The sequence below is a fragment of the Bos grunniens genome, chromosome 5, assembly GCF_055505025.1.
Source record: "Bos grunniens cultivar Pamir isolate PY7600 chromosome 5, Bosgru_T2T1.0, whole genome shotgun sequence".
Lineage (NCBI taxonomy): Eukaryota > Metazoa > Chordata > Mammalia > Artiodactyla > Bovidae > Bos > Bos grunniens.
This window is the reverse complement of record NC_141169.1, coordinates 81070559-81091163: the sequence shown is the minus strand read 5'-3', so window position 1 is coordinate 81091163 and position 20605 is coordinate 81070559. Positions and strand designations below refer to the sequence as shown.

The following is a 20605-nucleotide window of genomic DNA, read 5'->3' as shown; positions in this document are numbered from 1 at the left end:
TAAAACAGTTCTTCCCCTATCAGTCACTGACATGGACGTTTATGAGAAAGATGCTGCCAATATTTTGATGTCTAACACTCTTTCTCATTTGACTGAAATGAATCAATTAACTTGGCATTCCTCTTCACCAAGGAATTTGGGCATTTCTAATCCTCAATTTTCTCCTTAACCAGCAGACTGTGATCAACATTACCCTGTGACAATTTAAGAAAGAAATGATGACTTTAAAGAGGAAATGCCAAGAATCAAAAAAGCTAAAATATGACAAATGTGACAGTGTGTAACAGTCAACAGACCAGGAAAAGGGTGGCCAAAGAAACCACCCCCCCCCCAAAAAAAAAGAAAGACCAGGAAGAGTGGAAGGGGAGCTACATGTTCATGGAATTGCAGCTTTCTCCATTTCCAAACTGGAGAAGGCAATGGCACCCCACTCCAGTACTCTTGCCTGGAAAATCCCATGGACGGAGGAGCCTGGTAGGCTGCAGACCATGGGGTCTCGAAGAGTCGGACACGACTGAGTGACTTCACTTTCACTTTTCCCTTTCATGCATTGGAGAAGGAAATGGCAACCCACTCCAGTGTTCTTGCCTGAAGAATCCCAGGGACGGGGGAGCCTGGTGGGCCGCCATCTATGGGGTCGCACAGAGTTGGACAGGACTGAAGTGACTTAGCAGCAGCAGCAGCAGCCATTTCCAAACGGTTCTCCTGTTCTTCTGTCCTCATTCTACGTACTTCCAGGCACACAACTTTGCTCCCCAAAGAGGAAGGAATCATACTGTTCCCCACTGCACAGCCCTCACCTGGTCTAATTTCTGTAGCCAGAAAACTTTTCCTAATGATTTTTTATCTCGTTGATATCTATATGTTCTTAAGGTACCAAGCTGAATTTCACTCTTTGGCCAGTGATCCTCTCCCCAAACACCCATTGCTCACATGAGATCGGGTCCCTATGACACTCGCACTGGTACTCTTTGCACACTTGTCACAACTGGGTGAGGTGTTGGGCAGAGGGTGGTAATTATTCCCCTAAGAGTATTCTTCCCTTTTAGACTCTTAAGTTCCATGAGTCAAGACCCATACCTTGCAACTTCTTCTAATACTTGGTGACACTTAAGTGCTCAATAAATAAGAATTGAATACTTAAATCGATAAATTATGTTAGGGTTCAGCTCAAGGTGACCTGACCATACATGCAATGGTATATGTGTCTGAATCTACCCCAAAGATGACACTTGTCAAACAAGAGAAATTGACCTTATTTTTGATCTATACTTCTAATTTATATTTTATTGTTCCAATTTTCTTTCCATTCTTGTATCAGTTAAAGTCATATCCCCAGACACTTAAAGAAACATATTTTAAGTGTTATCAAATTAATTAATTGAGTTTTTCCATAGGTTGGCAATAATTTACAGTGATAATGTTATAATTTATAGGATGATAATGTTAACTTTATTTCCTTTATTGCTGTGTAATGCAAGCTATATAATCTATGGCAAGAGGAGGCTGGTTAAAAATGATGGTGGGCTTGTAAATGTTTACAACCCTATCTGTGAAGCTGGAGTATAGCCAGTTCTGAATGCTAATGAAGAACCAAAAGAGACTAGTAAGCCAGAGACCATGTAGACTTTGAACCTAAGAGTATTTTCTATTCTGTTTTCTTGACTTCTGTGCTGCATTAGACACAGACTGGCAACTTTCTTCTGCATCCTTTTATGTATTTAACATCTATGACAACCCACTCTCCTGGGTTTTGTCTATTGTTTTTCCTCTCCTTTTCCACATGGATATTTGTACATCTAACCTCATTAACTACAGCCTATTACCACAGTCCAGTCCTGGGACCCCAGCATCATATGCTGAAAGAGCAGTGGGAGAGGAGTCAAGTTACAGTCTCCAGTCTTGGTCCTGACACTAGTTATCTGAATGACCTTGAGCAAATGTAATTCTGTGCACCTCATATTTCTATCTGCAAAATGGGGAGGTTTAACAGTTCTTTAAGGTTCCCTCTACACACTACTCTTCCGTTTTCTCCTAAGATAAATTAGCTAATCACAATATAGATGCATTTACTTGAAGTCCTAAATCTATCTTTCCAGTCCCGATCTCTTGCACTGTTACCTGTCCACATGCTATTTCCATTTAAACGTCCCACTAACATTCAAGACAGAGGTTACAGACTGCTGGTGGCATACTGTATTAGTACCATTCTTTTAGAAACCAACTTAGTAATGCATCTCGAGAGTCATGAAATATGCAGATACACTTTGATATGGGAATACTTCTGGAAATCTATCATTAGGAAATGATCCAAAATACTGGATCATAAAGAAGAAAAAGTCACACACACACACACACAAGAACCTGAATGACCAACAGTTAAGATATTATATAATAATTCATCATTTCATAAACTAGTAAGTAGGTATTAAAATGGTATTTATAAAGATCATTTAACAGTATGAAAATATGTATAATATTATATATAACATAATGGAAAGTCAAAATAACAGGATATAAACTACATGTGACTATTAAGCATGAAAACAAAAAATGCTAACTTGAAAAGATATTTCCACCTGTATGTTCACTGCAACATTATTTACAATAGCCAAGCTACATAAAGTGTCCATTGATGGATGAATGGATAAATAAATGTGACACATACACACACACATATATGCACACACAGTGAATATTATTCAGTCAAAAAGAGAACATAATCTTGCCATTTTCAGCAGCATGGATAGAACTTAAGGACATTATTATAACTGAAATAAGTCAGAGAAAGACAAATATTATATAATCTCACATATAAAAACCTCACAGAAAACAAAAACATGAATAATATTCCATGACTTCAGAATATACTACATAGCTGCAGTAATCAAAGTAGTATGGTACTGGCACAAAAGCAGTCACACAGGTCAACGGAACACAATAGAGGGTTCATAAATAAACCTATGCACTTACCATCAATTAATCTACAACAAAGCAGGCAAGAATATACAGTGGAGAAAAACAACCTCTTCAATAAGCGTTGCTGGGAAAACTAGACAGCTACATGTAAAATAATTAAATCAGAACATGCTCTAACATGTACAAAAATAAACTCAAAATGGGTAAGACCTAAATATAAAACCACAAATCATAAAACTCCAGAGGAAATATAGTCAGCACATTCTTTGATATAAGTCATAGTGGTATTTTTTTGGATCTGTGTCCTACAGCAAAGGAAATAGAAGCAAAAATAAACAAAGGTAACCTAATTAAACTTAAAAGCTTTTGCATGGCAAAATAAACCACTGACAAAACAAAAAGACAGCCTTCTGAGTGGGAGAAAATATTTGCAAATGATACAATGGATAAGGAGGTAATTTCCAAAATATATAAAGAGCTCATACAACTCAATATCAAAATAAACAAAAACGTAATTGAAAAATGGGCAAAAGACCTGAATAGATATTCTTCCAAAGAGGAGATGCAGATGGCCAATAGACACACGAAAAGATGCTCAGTATCACTAATCCTCAGGGAAGCGCAAATCAAACCATGATGAGATATCACCTCACACCAATCAGGATGGCTATCATCAAAAAGAGCCCAACTATACGTAAAACAGATAAACAACAAGGACCTACTGTATAGCACAGGGACTATACTCAGTAGGTTGTAGTAACCTATGTGGAAAAAGAATCTGAAAAAGATTGGTACCCCAGGTGGTGCTACTGGTAAAGAACCCGCCTGCCAATGCAGGAGACATGAGAGACATGGGTTTGGGTTTGATAACTGGGTCCGAAGATCCCCTGGAGGAGGGTTTGGTAACCTACTCCGGTATTCTTGCCTGGAGAATCCCATTGACAGAAAAGCCTGGAGGGCTCTAGTCCACAGGGTTGTAAAGAGCTGGACACGACTGAAGTGACTTAGTGTCATACATATATATATGTGTCACTTAGTGTCATATATGTGTGTGTGTGTGTGTCTGTGTCTGTGTGTGTATTTATAACTAACCCACTTTGCTGTACACCTGAAACTAATACAACATTGTAAACCTACCATACTTAGATTAAAAAATTAATGACTTTTAAAAAAGGAACAGAACAAATTCTGGTGAGGATGTAAAGGAAAGGGAATCTTTGTACACTGTTGACAGGAATGTAAACTGATGCAGCTACTGTGAAAAACAGTATAGCAGTTTCTCAAAAACTAAAAATAGAACTATCATATGACCCAGAATTCGATTCCTGATTATACATCCAAAAAACCCCAAAACACTATTTTGAGAAGATACATGCACTCTAAAATCATAGCAGCATTATTTCCAACAGCCAAGATATGGACTCAATCGAAGTGTCCATTAACCAATAAATGGATAAATAATATATCATATTAATATATATCTATATCTATCTATATAAATTATATAGATATATAATCTATATCTATCTATCTACAGAAATGGAATATCACACAGCCATACAAAAGAATGAAATTTTGCCATTTGCAACAACATAGAGGGTATTATGTTAAGTGAAATAAATCAGAGAAAGACAAATACTATATGATATCACTTATATGTGGAATTGGGCTTCCCTAGGAGAAGGCAATGGCACCCCACTCCGGTACTCTTGCCTGGAAAATACCATGGACAGAGGAGCCTGGTAGGCTGCAGTCCATGGGGTCGCTAAGAGTCGGACATGACTGAGAGACTCCACTTTCACTTTTCACTTTCATATACTGGAGAGGAAATGGCAACCCACTCCAGTGTTCTTGCCTGGAGAATCCCAGGGACGGGGGAGCCGGGTGGGCTGCCGTCTATGGGGTTGCACAGAGTCGGACACGACTGAGTGATTAACACTTTCACTTCACTTTCATATGTGGAATTTAAAAAATGCAACAAACTAGTGAATATAGCAAAAGTGAAACAGACTCATAGATAGAACAAACCCGTGGTTATCAGTAGGGAGAAAGAAGTGGGGATGGGCAATATAGGGGCAGGGGATTAAGACATGCAAACTATTATGTATGAAATGAGTTACAAGGATATATTCTACAATACAGGGAATACAGCCAATTTTTATAATAACTATAAATACAGCATGATATTTAGAACTGTGAATCAGTATATTGTACACCTGTAACATATAATATCAAAGATCAAATATATTTCAATTAAAAAATGTAAAAAACAAAACAAAACATGGCCCACCAAGATCATAGACACAGAAAATAAATTCCCAGAGGCAGGAGAAAGGGGTCTTTGCAACCCCATGGACTGTAGCCTGCCAGGCTCCTCTGTCCATGGAATTCTCCAGGCAAGAATACTGGTGTGGGCAGCTGTTCCCTCCTCCAGGAGATCTTCCCAACCCAGGAATAGAATCCAGGTCTCCTGCATTACAGGCAGATTCTTTGCCATCTGAGCCATCAGGGAAGCCCAAGAATACTGGAGTGGGTAGCTTATCCCTTCACCAGTGGATCTTCCCAACCCAGGAATCAAACTTTACCAACTGAGCTACCATAAAAGCCCAATAATATCATATATCAACTATATTTCAATTAAAAATGTAAAAAAAAAAAAGACCACCAAGATCATAAACACAGAGAATAGATTCCCAGAGGCAGGGGAAAGGGGTGGATAAAATCTGTGAAGGGGGTCAAAAGACACAAACTTTCACTTATAAGGTGATTAAGTCCTAGGGATGTAATGTATAGTATGGTGACCGTACTTAATAACACTGTCTTTGCATAGAAGAGTAAATCTTCAAAGTTCTTATCACACACAAAAAATTTTATAACTATGTATGGTGCTGAACTTATTGTGATAATCATTTTGCAAGATATACAAATATTGTGTCATTCCTTATATTGCATATCTGAAACAAATATGTTAATTATGCATGCATGCATGCTAAGTCACTTTAGCTGTGTCCAACTCTTTGCAACCCTATGGACTGTAGCCCACTATACTCCTCTGTCCGTGGATTTCTCTAGGCAAGAATACTGGCGTGGCAAACTGCTATGTAACAACCTAGAGGGGTGGGATGGGTGTGCAAGAGAGAGGGGACATAGGTGTACCTATGATTGATTCATGTTGATGTTTGGCAGAAACCAACACAATACTGTATAGCAATTATTCTTCAATTAAAAATAAATTTAACAAAAAAAGAAAATAACTGCAGTTAAAAGTTTAAATAAAAAAGAATATTGGAGTGGGTTGCTGTACCCTCCTTCAGGGGATCTTCCCAACCCAGGGAGTGAACCGTGTTTCTTACTCTCCTGCAGGGGGGTTCTTTAGCACTAGTGTCACCTGGGAGACCCCCGATATCTCAGTTATACCTCCACTGGAAAAATAGGTATATTAAAAAGAACTACAGTATATTAAAAATGGTAATGTTTGTTGTTTCCAGATATTACGGGTGAAAGGTGAACTTTATTTTCTTTGATCTTTCCATGTTTTCCATTAGATTTTTATACTATTAGTGTAATTTTATTTCTTATGTTTCTGAAATCTTGCTTATCCTTGGCTTCCCCACAGCTCTCATTGGCCATATATCTCCTAAGTCCTTTAGATGCTCTGCTCTGGAGTTTTTAATTTTCTAATATTTTTCTCTTTCAGCCTTCACATGCACACAGTTTCTAAGTACAAAAGGATTCTTCTTCCACAATAGAGTCTATCCATTCCCACACTATCTTCCTGAAACATGGCTCTCAACTATGCATTTACAAGCCTTCTCCAAAATACTGCCATATTTCTACAATGTTTAAAACACTTTCTTCAGACGCCTAATTTTCTTCCTATTATATATCACTTTCAAATCTGTGCTTCACCATGGGCCTTAATATGCTCCTTCATATAAAGTGTTTTCAAATTATTGGCCTACTTTACAGATTTCCTTTCTCAAATTCTCTATTATGCCCAAATAGACTTACTTGCTACCTTCAAGTTCCAACAGAATAAGGAGCAAAGTGTTAGTTTCAGACAAAGTCTGAAAGAGTTAATATCATTAATTTTAGGGTTTTATGTAATAGAAACATAGTCTCAAGCCAGGAAAGTATTTCTTATCCTCCTGAAATTACCAAACTATAATTTAAGAAACCAGTTCCATTTGGGAGCCATTTTGTCATAGAGAAAATGGACAATCCAGAGCCTACGTAAAGCACATGACCAGAAGGAAAGTATTTAGAAATCAGGGTAAACTAGAAACAAGTTTAGTATAGAAAAGAGTTGTTCAGAAAAATGACAAGGCGGTTGTGCTCATAAACCATAGAATATTACTCAGCCATGACATTGAATGCATTTGAGTCAGTTCTAATGAAGTGGATGGGTCAGTTCTAACAAGGTTCAAGAGGGAGGGGATACATGTGTACCTATGATTGGATTATGCTGATGTATGGCAGAAATCAACACAATATTGTAAAGCAATTACCTTCCAATTAAGAATATATAAATTAAAAAATCCCAAAATCTAAAAACTGGGCTCAATAAGCTATCACTTGGGCCCAGCCCAGAGGAAGCAAATCACAGGACTGTTGATTTCAACTCCATACAGGAAAGGGTTCTCTAACATTGTGGGCCACCACAACCACAATGAGCATGGGCTGGGCACGTGCATATATGGTGGTCCTGGAAGATGACCAGTAAAGTGACGGAAGGGTTACTGGTGTGTTACAGATTGACTATGGTTTGCTTTCTTGAAGGCTGATAAATAAAGTTGTGCTATTAAGAAATGAATTTATTTGCTAACAAAGGATATGAGCTTGGTGCTTGTGCATCTGAAGCATTCTTTTATTAAATAATTCAAAGCATGAAGATAAGATGCTGAAAGAGAGCGAAAGCAATCCTAAGTTATGCCCAACAGCTACTCTCTCATGAGCTCTCTCTGATGTTAAAATCAATTGCCCAAAGGAGCAGAAGAACCTTTCAATCTTTCAATTACATTCTTCAAGTTCATAATATTCTACATTTGAATCGAGAATAAGAAAGGCTGGCAAAAGATGTGATCTTTGTATGTAAGGAAAGGTCGTGGTCATAGTCATAATTTGTTTTTTCTTAAAACTTGTTTATAACTTTATGTGGCATACAATAATGTTATATAATTTGCCATTATGGTTCTCAAAAATTGAATTTACCACATAATTGATTTTAAATAAGGCATCTGACACTTTTAAAACGTAACTGGGAAAATGTATATATGTTGCCCTTTTTAAACATATATATTAATACTATGTTTTATAGATATATATGTCTATAAAATTTGTTAATAGTAAGATATTGATGAATGAACTAAAATTTCAGTGTCACCAAACATTGTCATCATTTTTAATAAAGTAACTTTTCATGAACTTGGAGTTCATCAATTTACAAAAGGAATACAACTTGAAACTTTTGGAATTTACTAAGGCAAATCGCTTTTCACAATATTAACATGTTAATGCTTTATTTATATAGAAACAATAGCACTAATTGAAGTGAAACCTTAAGTTATTCATGAAAAAACTCATTAGCACTTAGTTGACTTTAAAGGAGGTACTTTTAGACGCTCTTAAAATGTTAGAGCCATAAGAGTTAGGGAAGGTAATTTAGAGTAGTTATCAATTTTAGATTTGGAAACTGAGGCCCAGAGAGGTGGAACACTTCTCACTCAAGTTTGCACAGGTGTTACTAGGAAGTGAGGTCTAGAATAGGCCACCTGGTTCACTGTCAAATTCTCCTAATTTGAGGAACTGACCCTGAAGTGCATTAAGTCCAGAGATGCCGATGTATGCTTGCCTGGCTTGCATTATACAGTGAAGTTCCCTGAGCCCTAGAAAAGCAATATGCATACAAAGACATGGCTTTTCTTAAAGGAACTTGCAGTCTTGCGAGGAAAAATAAACCTGATAAACTGTTTACATTATATAGTTCAGATATTAGTTCAAGAAATAAAAATATGTGATTGGTTTGTGAGTTGATGCATGTTCCTAAAGATTTCATAAAAGCTCCAAGGAAATCTAACTCCCCATGAGATGGGGAGGTGGGCGAGTGTTGGGGGAGGAAGTGAAAGTTGAATTGAATCTTGAAAAGTGGGGATGATTTAGAAAGAGAGAAAGAAAAGATGGCATTACAGGGAGATGGAACTGTGTCAGTGTCGGTCAAGAGCTCCCCCTAAAACAACATACCTTGTTATCACTGGTATTAGTTGAGTGAGTGACATTGTCTTTTACCTTCAGGGTAATTTTCATCAAGAAGAACAATTAAATGTTTATTGTATGTCCTGGCAAGTTGTGAAGAAAAAAAAGATGTGACTGATCTTGAAAGTGAAAGTTGTTCAGTCGTGTCTAACTCTTTGTGACCCCATGGACTATACAGTCCTTGAAATTCTCCACTCCAGAATACTGGAGTGGGTAGCCTTTCCCTTCTCCAGGGGATCTTCCCAACCCAGGGATCGAACCCAGGTCTCCTGCATTACAGGCAGATTCTTTACCAGCTGAGCCACAAAGGAAGCCCAAGAATACTAGAGTGGGTAGCCTATCCCTTCTCCAGGGGATCTTCCCAACCCAGCAATCGAAACAGGTCTCCTGCATTGCAGGCAGATTCTTTACCAACTGAGCTACTAGGAAAGCCTGATTTTAATGCAGTGCTTTATTCATTTACAGAGAATTGAAGCAGCTTTCAAACATAGAGAACACAAATTGAATAAAACAAATTGTTAAGGAAAATGATAAACCCAGTAAAAGCAGTACACACAGAAAAGTAGCCTATCCTGTCAAGATGGCAGTTATTTGGGGGGTGGGGCCAATGGAGACAAAGCTAGAATTGATTTTCTTAGCATTTGTAAGATTTTTCATGCGTTAGATTAAAAAATAAAGCACAAAACTTGTAGTTCAGGAGAAATCTAATATTGAGCCATGAGAGAAATTTTCCCTTGAGTCCTCATCCAGAAGCCACTGAACAATGTAGCAAGTGCTGCCCTCAACCCAACCCTGGTCTGCAGCTGGAAGGAGTAACTTCACCTGGCTGTTCTCACACTGTCCCTCACTGCAGCACAAGAGCACGACCCTGAGGCACAGTTTGTTACATGAAACACTGCCCACATGCCCAGCATCTTTTACTCATCTTTTTACTCATCTTTTACTTTCAAGATGAGTAAAACCTTGGTCATGTGCTGGACTGGAAGGGTTACATGGTCTTCAGATCTTATCCATTCATCTTGCGGCTCAGCTGGTAAAGAATCTGCCCGCAATGTGGGAGACCTGGGTTCAATCCCTGGGTTGGGAAAATCCCCTGGAGAAGGGAAAGGCTACCCACTCCAGTATTCTGGCCTGAAGAATTCCGTGGATTGTATAGTCCATGGGATCACAAAGAGTCAGACATGTCAGAGTGACTTTCACTTTTCATTCACTCAGTATTTACTGACTGCATATAATGTGACAGACAAGGGAGGAAAGTCATGAATAAAAAAGACAGCCATTCTCATGGAGATTGGCTCACAGAAATATTCTAATGGTGGGAGGAAGATCACAGACATAAATAAATGTATGTTAGATGCTGATGAATGCTTCGGAGAGAAATCAAAGAACGTGTGGGGCAGTGAAGGAGTTGTTTCGAAAGGGTAATCATAGATAGCCCTTCCATACAGAAATGTTTGGGCAGAAACCAGCACAAGATGAGGAAAGAAACTCTAAGATGTCTGGGAGAACAGTGCTGGGAGAAAGGGCACAGTTAGTGCAAAGGCCACAACTGTGTGTGGCTTGTCTGATTAGCTGCAAGCCACCAGCCAGGCAGAGGCAGGGGAAGGTCTTCCATGAAAATGAAGGAGCCAGGATGAAGTGAGAAAAGGGAATAATGATGGAATCTTTTCTCCAGAAAACTCCTACTGTGTCTGCTTCAACACAAACCAAGGCAGCTGAGGACTGCCATGTCTACCATAAAACATGAGCATCATCATTTTAGCTTAAACTTTGTGTTAAAACATGCATTAAAATCTCTCACGACAGACACAGGCCTTTGTCTAAAGCCCACCTACACTATATGGAGACTAGCAGAGCAAGACAACTAGATTTATCACTTGTGACATTTAAATAGCCACTGAATGTCCTAATTTTGTTTCCTGGTGAAATCTCCAAGGTTTTTCAAATGCAAACTGCACCCCTGTGTACCTGACAACATCAAATCATTCATTACATTTAAGTCAATGCTGGAGGGCATCTTTCAAAGGTGTTGAGTTTGAGTTTAATTTTAAAGACACTCTGGAAATTGTATAATAGCAGAATCTACCTTCTATTGAGGGCACTTACGTGTGTCAACAAAACTCTATCATCAATTTAGAGAAGACAATTTCTATTTGTTTTCCCACAGCATGGGGCATGCATCCAGGACACTGAAACATGGGATCCAATGGTTTGCAGCCAGGAGCATGCATGCATAGTGAGTCGTGTCTGACTCTTTGCAACCCCTTGGACTGCAGCCCGCCAGGCTCCTCTGTCCATGGATTTCCCAGCCAAGAATACTGGAGTGGGTTGCCATTTCTTCTCCAGGGGATCTTCCTGACCCAGGGATTGAACCCACGCCTCTTGCATTGGCAGGTGGATTCTTTCACCACTGAGCCACCTGGGAATTTTAAATACAGTGAAAAGGAGGGAAATCAAAATACTTCTCCATTTTATGCCATGAAAAATGTTCTCTCTTAGGAGCCTGTCCTATGAGACTCTGTGATCTTCTGATAGGTATTACGACATAGGATCTATAAGATTATTGGTAATTGTTTCCATATTGAGTTCAGAGATCTTAGTTCATTAGCAATTCCCCAGAAAGATATAAATGAGTAGTAATTGAACAAGCAAATATCACGTACTGTTCATGACGGATTTTGTCCCAAAGTGATAGAGAATTTAGTAGTGGTTTATAATGGACCATTTTAGTCTAGAGACCCCATACGTGCACAAAGAATACTGGAGTGAGAAACCTAGATTTGTGATTTCTATCAAGAGGAAAACTGACATACAAATTAGTTGTCCATTATGGCAAGCCACTCCAGCACTCTTGCCTAGAAAATTCCATGGATGGAGGAGCCTGGTAGGCTGCAGTCCATGGGGTCGCTACGAGTCAGACGCGACTGAGCGACTTCACTTTCACTTTTCACTTTCACGCAATGGAGAAGGAAATGGCAACCCACTCCAGTGTTCTTGCCTGGAGAACCCAGGGATGGGGGAGCCGGGTGGGCTGCCGTCTATGGGGTCGCACAAGAGTCGGACACGACTGAAGCGACTTAGCAGCAGTAGTAGCAGCAGCATGAACTTACAAGTTAAATGATATAAAAAAATCTGTGTATTATAACATTAATTTATACATTCAACAGAAACAGTTAAGAAGATATTATATGAAACTAAATGGAAACAATTACCTGCTCAGCCAATAATGAAGCTAAGCTTGAATATGCATCTGCAAACTCTGGACCATATTTAATGGAATCCTTCAGTAAGGTGATAGCCTCTTCCTTTTTCTCCTGAGACCTATGGATTATAAGAGAGGAAAAAAGGATATCTTTTAATAAAACTTTAAATCCTCTGATTAGACTTGAAAATCTCATTTCTTTTAACAAAGATTAATGGATTCACTCTGGATTTTACTGCAAATAAATTAAACTAGACTTCCTCCAGGTGCTAACAAGTTTCTGTCTCTGAATTCTCAGTGGAAAGAGATGTTAAGATGTAAATGATGCTGCAGATTATTCACTGATTTCTCTACCTTCCATTTCCTGCTATGCACTTTTTGAGAATTCTATTTAAAATTTTATAAGTTGTTTAAATAGAAAGTTTAACCTTCAGAGGAGCAATTTTGGGCACATGACCTGGGCGGCATGGGAGCCACTTATAACGTGGAGGATGGTTCGAGCCCCTCTCATACTAGCTACACCATTACAGGCTGGGCTCTTAATAGAAGCAAGCCAGCCAAACTGCCCATGTCCATCTTTGCTTTTCTATCTAAGAGAGATAGCTCTTATACATAATTTGTGAAATTATGAGATACTGGCTGGCAAAGAATGACCAGCTATTTTATCCTCATATTTTTATTGAAAATTGGTCTGATGGTCTTCTTTATTTTAGTTTTCTCCCAGTGATTACATTTTTCATTCAAAGAGGACTCAAGGCCTGAAAGTTATTATTTTGGGTGAAAGTTCTCTTTTCTGTTAGTGCTATGGGAAAACACTGGGTCATTAGTATGATATCAGTGTCTTAGAAGCCAAAAATGTACACCGGCAGTGATCAACGCTGCCATCAATGCAATGCCACAAACCCTGACCACTTGCTAAACTCTAGACACTGTAACTGACAACAGAGGTGGAATAAAGAATAGAACCCTTAGAACTATGAAGGGCACGTAGCCTAAGGGCCCCTCAACTTTATCAGTTACCAACGCTGAATTGTATGCTTATGTTTTTACTATATAGGATCAACAATCATTTATTCAGCAATGAATATATACCAAATGCTCTGGTCAGTTTTCACATAACATTAATTCTCACAACAATCTCATGTAGCAAGTATTATTGTTTTATCATACTCATTTTTCTAATCTGAAAATTTGGATTCAGAAAAGTTAAGTGACTTACCATGTTCACATAACTAGGACTCTGAGTCAAGCACCAGTGCTCTTCCCTCATACCGTATCTGCTTATTCTAATTGCTTAAAATCCACCTCTTATGACCTTGATGCTCAAAGTGTGATCCATGGATCAGTATCTTCGACATCACCTAGCCTCCGGTTAGCAATGCAGAGTCTCAGGCCCCAATAGGAGGTAAAAAATTCATACCCTTCATTCAAAAAAGATTCTCAGGTAATTTGTACACACACTGAGATTTCAGCAGCACTGCTCCCTGAATTATCAAAGGCACCTGAGAGTAACTCCTGCCACAAAACGTCTATGCAGGGCTTCAGGCTCTATGGGATGAAGATCTATAGGGGAAACCCAGTACTGACTCCATATGTTTGAGTTCCAAGTGCTAAAAGTAGCATGCTACAAGGCTGTTTTCTATCACAGACCTTGGGAAAAAAGCCATGTTTCCAGCACAGATACTGTGTTTACTACCATTCGGTTTAGCAAACATTTATCACCATAAATTGTAGCTGTTTCCCAGGGGATGTGCCTGTCCATGCTATCCTCTCCTTTTTGGGATCTAGCTAACTCCTACTGGGCTCCTCTTGATATCAAGGTGTAACACCTGCCTCCTTAAGTGGCTCATCCTTGGGATGGGGCTTTAAAGATGCATAGTTTAACAAATCTGCATTACAGCTCTTAAAGCACTAAGTTGTTTTCTTGTTGATCCATTCATTTAGTCGTTAAACATTCAAAGAGAGTCTATAAGACTCTATGGAAGCTCACTACGTTCACATACACTTGGGTTTCTCTTCTAAAATAAACTTCCAAGTAATTCTTCCATGGGCACATGTTTTTAAATGAAAACATATTTTTAATCCTGGTAATTTAAGTATTGATTTCATGGTTAGAAGAACTCTTCCTCCAAGGATTTTGTGAATCTTTATTAACATTAATTTGGAAATTTCCCCAAAATCCAAAGGAAGATACGGATTTAGAAAATTAAGGCTGAAAATCAAGCCCCTCAGGACATAATTTAGCTCGGATATTCTTTAAAATCAGCAAAGAAAAAGCCACAACAATTTGACAGCAAAGATTTAATGACTTGCATTTGTTATGACTCACATCAATTAGAATGACAGCTTAACCTTTTGTATATAAACTCAGTGAGATTAATTACCATGTGCAGTCCATGAATCTAAATACTTGAGGTTGTCCATTCACATTCATGTGACATATTGAAAAAGTTAGCATCAAAATTATTCACAGGGAACTTTGAATTCTTTATGAAAAACTGTACCTCTGTTCATCTCTGCAGGGACTGACTGATAAATTTTTAAGAAAACACATCATCCTCTAATTTCATGTGGTGTGTAAATATTACAAGATATAAAGACTGGGGCAGAGGAGACTCTTCGTCTTGGCTCTGCATTCCTGGAGGACTCTATTTTCCCTGGGAGCCTCTGACAGTCCTTAGTTCCCAGCAGGGGTCAGGCACATGACAAGTTGATAGATAATTATAAAAGTTTTTAAAGAAAGTCCAAAAAATTGGTAAGTGGTAATTCTGTTGCTGTTGTTTATGTTTCTGAAAGGGAGAGGACTAGTAGGAAAGATATATTTCTCCTGTAGATCTTTCTTGTTCACCCTTTGGTAGGAGTTATGAAACTGGTGTGCTTTTGAAACATTCAGTTCATTTCAGTTCAGTCGCTCAGTCATGTCCGACTCTTCGCGACCCCATGACCACAGCACGCCAGGCCTCCCTGTCCATCACCAACTACTGGAGTTCACCCAAACCCATGTCCATTGAGTTGGTGATGCCATCCAAGCATCTCATCCTCTGTCGTCCCCTTCTCCTCCTGCCCTCAATCTTTCCCAGCATCAGGGTTTTCTCAAGTGAGTCAGCTCTTCACATCAGGTGGCCAAAGTACTGGAGTTTCAGCTTCAACACCAGTCCTTAAAATGAACACTCAAGGCTGATCTCCTTAAGGATGGACTGGTTGGATCTCCTTGCAGTCCAAGGGACTCTCAAGAGTCTTCTCCAACACCACAGTTCAAAAGCATCGATTCTTCAGCACTCAGCTTTCTTTATAGTCCAACTCTCACATCCATACATGACCACTGGAAAAACCATAGACTTGACTACATGGACCTTTGTTGACAAAGTAATGTTTCTGCTTTTTAATATGCTGTCCAGGTTGGTCATAACTTTCCTTCCAAGGAGCAAGTGTCTTTTAATTTCATGGCTGCAATCACTATCTGCAGTGATTTTGGAGCCCCCCAAAATAAAGTCAGTCACTGTTCCCAACGTTTCCCCATCTATTTGCCATGAAGTGATGGGACCAGATGTCATGATCTTAATTTTCTGAATGTTGAGCTTTAAGCCAACTTTTTCACTCTCCTCTTTCACTTTCATCAAGAAGCTATTTAGTTCTTTTTTACTTTCTGCCATAAGGGTGGTGTCATCTGCATATCTGAGGTTATTGATATTTCTCCCGGCAATCTTGATTCCAACTTATGCTTCATCCAGTCCAGCATTTCTCATGATGTACTCTGCATATAAGTTAAATAAGCAGGGCGACCATATACAGCCTTGACGAACTCCTTTTCTTATTTGGAATCAAGCTGTGGTTCCATGTCCAGTTCTAACCGTTGCTTCCTGACCTGCGTACAGGTTTCTCAAGAGGCAGGTCAGGTGGTCTGGTATTCCCATCTCTTTCAGAATTTTCCACAGTTTATTGTGATCCAAACAGTCAAAGGCTTTGGCATAGTCAATAAAGTGGAAATAGATGTTTTTCTGGAACTCTCTTGATTTTTCCATGATCCAGCGGATGTTGGCAATTTGATCTCTGGTTCCTCTGCCTTTTCTAAAACCAGCTTGAACATCTGGAAGTTCATGGTTCATGTATTGCTGAAGGCTGGCTTGGAGAATTTTGAGCATTACTTTACTAGCGTGTGAGATGAGTGCAGTTGTGCGGTAGTTTGAGCATTCTTTGGCATTGCCTTTCTTTGGGATTGGAATGAAAACTGACCTTTTCCAGTCCTGTGGCCACTGCTGAGGTTTCCAAATTTGCAGGCATATTGAGTGCAGCACTTTCACAGCATCATCTTTCAGGATTTGAAATAGCTCAACTGGAATTCCATCACCTCCACTAGCTTTGTTCGTAGTTATGCTTTCTAAGGCCCACTTGACTTCACATTCCAGGATGTCTGGCTCTAGATCAATGATCACACCATCATGATTATCTGGGTCATGAAGATCTTTTTTGTTCAGTTCTTCTGTGTATTCTTGCCACCTCTTCTTAATATCTTGTGCTTCTGTTAGGTCCCTACCATTTGTGTCCTTTATTGAGCTCATCTTTGCATGAAATGTTCCCTTGGTATCTCTAATTTCCTTGAAGAGATCTCTAGTCTTTCCCATTCTATTGTTTTCCTCTATTTCTTTGCTTTAATTGCTGAGGAAGTCTTTCTTATCTCTCCTTGCTATTCTTTGGAACTCTGCATTCAAATGCGTATATCTTTTCTTTTCTCCTTTGCTTTTCGCTTCTCTTCTTTTCACAGCTCTTTGTAAGGCCTCTTCAGACAGCCATTTTGCATTTCTTTTTCTAGGGGATGGTGTTGATCCCTGTCTCCTGTACAATGTCACGAACCTCCATCCATAGTTCATCAGGCAGTCTGTCTATCAGATCTACTCCCATAAATCTATTTCTCACTTCCACTGTATTGTCATAAGGGATTTGATTTAGGTCATACCTGAATGGTCTAGTGGTTTTCTCCACTTTCTTCAATTTTGGTCTGAATTTGGCAATAAGGAGTTCACGATCTGAGCCACAGTCAGCTCCTGGTCTTGTGTTTGCTGACTGTATAGAGCTTCTCCATCTTTGGCTGCAAATAATATAATCAATCTGATTTCGGTGTTGACCATCTGGTGATGTCCATGTGTAGAGTCTTCTCTTGTGTTGTTGGAAGAGGGTGTTTGCTATGACCAGTGCGTTCTCTTGGCAGAACTGTATTAGCCTTTGCCCTGGTTCATTCCACATTAACTTATAGCAAATAATCACCTAAGTAGAACCTTCCTTGTCATATAGTATGTAATTACTATGTGAGAATTAAACTCTGTTTCAACCTGTTTCTGAATTCAATAGCATCCTTTTCATATCTGCATTATGTATGGCCCATGTTTCTTTGTTAATTATCCTATATTAAAAAAACAAGGATGATATTCCTATAATTCTATTGGATTATTATTCCAGCTTGGAGTGCATCTTACTCAGTTTTACTTGCTAACACTTTATTTCATACCCTACTTCTAGTTCCCTCTTTGCCCTCCTTCTACTATATACAGACAACTAAATGATACTTTTTTTTTCCCCTAGAGTATTGCTCTCAACACATTGCCTTATATAAAAAAAATCTTCATTAATTCCCTACTACTCACAGACTCTTAGTTTAAAACCCCCTATAATATGGTTCTAAGCACCATTACAAACATACCCAGTGGAGTGGACTAGTGGGTATGAGTCCAGCCAGACTGAGTGACCTTTGACATCTATCCTACAGAACCTAAAAGATCACAACTCCAGCACATCTCTGCCCTCACTGTATGTTAAAATCACTTGGTGTACTCATAAGAGACCTTAGTGTTCTGAGATTGTAGTGCTCTTACTAGCTCTGATTATCCTCTCATCAGATCTCCTAACCATGTAACACAATCACAGACCATATATATGCTACCTTTCTTAAATTTTCACTTTATTTTGAGTCTCCATTAAGAAAAAAAGATAGTAGGGGAATAAAAGCCTGGATCTGGCCTCCAAAGGGGCAACTGCCCCCTTGTTCTTCAGTTCAACATTCTGAAGAGCAACTAGGCTTGAGCCTACTTTGCTTCTCAAGATCCTGGCACTGCACCTAAAGGGTACCCCCACTGCCTCCAGCAGGAGGGTGCGAGTCTGTCAGTGAGTGCTCCACACAGTCAAGTTTTCAAAGCTTCATGTTTCACAGTAGCTCTTTGCTGAACATTTATTCACTGCTAAAGACAGAGTAAGTGATTCCTTTGCATCATTTAATTCCTATTAAGCATTTTGAATTATGCATAATTATTTCCATTTTAAAGATTTAGAAAACAATACTAGTAACCACCAGACCAACAAAAATTTTTAAAAACCCTGAGATTTGGAGTGCTCACAGGATTTGCTCTTAGCACACAGCTACTATAACACTAGGATTCAACTTGGAACTTCAAATTTAGCATGTTCCATCACTGGGCCATGATTGGCATTTCTGCATCCTTCTGTCACTCTCTGTCTGTGACCATTATTAGACCGTAAGCTCCTTCATAGGCAGGACCCATGTCTTATTAATTTTAGTTACTTCTTTCATCCCAGAGACTAGTAAGGTAATCTGTACAAACAGAAATCCAGTAATTACTAAGTTATTTTTTAAACCATGTTTTTACTATTTTCTTCATTCCTAGATCTTTATAAGTCTTCCCAATTAAGCTTTAAAAAAAATAACAGAGGTGAGTGATATAATTATTTTATATCTCTGTTTCTACAGCTCTTTCAATATTATAGGAGTGATCCTAGGAACAAAGAAGCACCCCAAGCCTTAGACTCATAAGAAAATTACAATATAGCTTCCATTTATTGAGCACTTCTTATTTACCAGGCAATGCTAAGCAGCTTCTCTGCATAGTAGCTAAAAGCACAGACTCAAAAACCAGAATGACTTGGTTCTGACTCTACCTCCAATATTACTGCTTTCTTAGGCAACTGTCTGATTGCCCTGTGTCCATTAAACTTATATTCTGTCTTTAAAAATTAGTTTCTGAAACTAAGGAGAATGCAGTGCTTTTGAAATTCCTTCCAAAGTAATATACTTCTGATAGGGAGAGAGTAAAGGGTCAAAGTAGGTGCTTAAAAATAGTTAATCCTACTAGGGGATTGTAAGTAGAAAAAAATATGTGAGACCCCTGTAAATTAATGATTACTCAAGAAAGCAGGTTCACTTAACAACAAAACCAAGCAGGCTTGCTTAGCAATAAAACCATGCAACCGAAGCACGAGACATGCCCCTAAACAACAAAACAATGGCGGCATGAGACCTACATCCTGCCCAGTGAACTCAGCAAGTTAATAATCTCTAGGACACACTCCCTGCATACATTAAAAAAATAAAAAAAACAATAATATGTGGATCTTTTTTGACCATATAGGGATAAGAAAACTTCCCTGCTCAAGCTGGGAGAGGAGATGATGATGGAAGCATGATGTCGACTCAAGAAAGTCAAAGAAGGTCTTCTCCACCTCTCCACTTTTTCTTTGATTAAAAAATTGTAGTCCACTAAGTTCTCAGGTGTGGCACTCTCTCACCAGCCTGCTTGTAAGCCTCCCAAGCGTCCTATTCTAATAAATCATTTATCTATTCCTTTGCCTCATGGTGAATTCTTTCTTGGCTGAGACATGAAGGACTATGGTGCTGGAGCTCTTCAGAGCCTCCCCTCTCCCTCCCCTGAAATGCCACCAAACAGCTTTACTGTCACATTTCAAACTACTCATAAGAAATTAAAGTTAGATGGAAGAGTAATTTTTCCTGTGTCTGGTCTGATATCACAAAGGATTTTTAGTATAAAGTTGTCACTAAGTACACAAATGAATAGCGCTGCACTGAATGTAAAATAACCCAGTAACTGAAGCAGTCAAAACCCCTGGAAACCTCATTCTTAGGCAAATGCCAAGCTGAGAAGGCCTAAATGGCAGGCTGATAGTTCAGAATCCCCTCAGCTGATGTTGGAGCCACACAAAGGAGTGGGTCTTCATTTTGCAGGGGTGATGGCTAAAGGTGAATATTTAGGCAAGAAAGAATCGGGAGCAATTTTAAGCCTCTTTTTCAGTCATGCCAGGAAAGCTTCTTAGAAAAGAAAGGTTTAAGTAGTTATTTCCATGTAAAAACGAATAACAAGAGAGGCAGAAAATTTCAAATAGACATTACAAAATGCTTAATAAAGGGAATTACCTATGTATTCTGACAGT

The 20605-nt window shown here is 38.8% G+C and overlaps 1 protein-coding gene across 6 annotated transcripts in view; it reads right to left on the bottom strand.

Moving 5' to 3' along the window:
• TMTC1 (transmembrane O-mannosyltransferase targeting cadherins 1) overlaps positions 1-20605 on the bottom strand; it is a 315289-nt gene that overhangs the window by 27177 nt on the left and 267507 nt on the right. For all 6 annotated transcript variants that reach the window (XR_015164144.1, XR_015164145.1, XM_086401542.1 and 3 more), the window contains one exon: positions 12384-12492. Coding sequence is in view for 4 of the 6 variants with exons in the window: in XM_086401542.1 (XP_086257668.1) it covers positions 12384-12492 (109 nt within the window). In the remaining 2 variants the exon portion in view is untranslated. The remainder of the gene's footprint in view (positions 1-12383; positions 12493-20605) is intronic.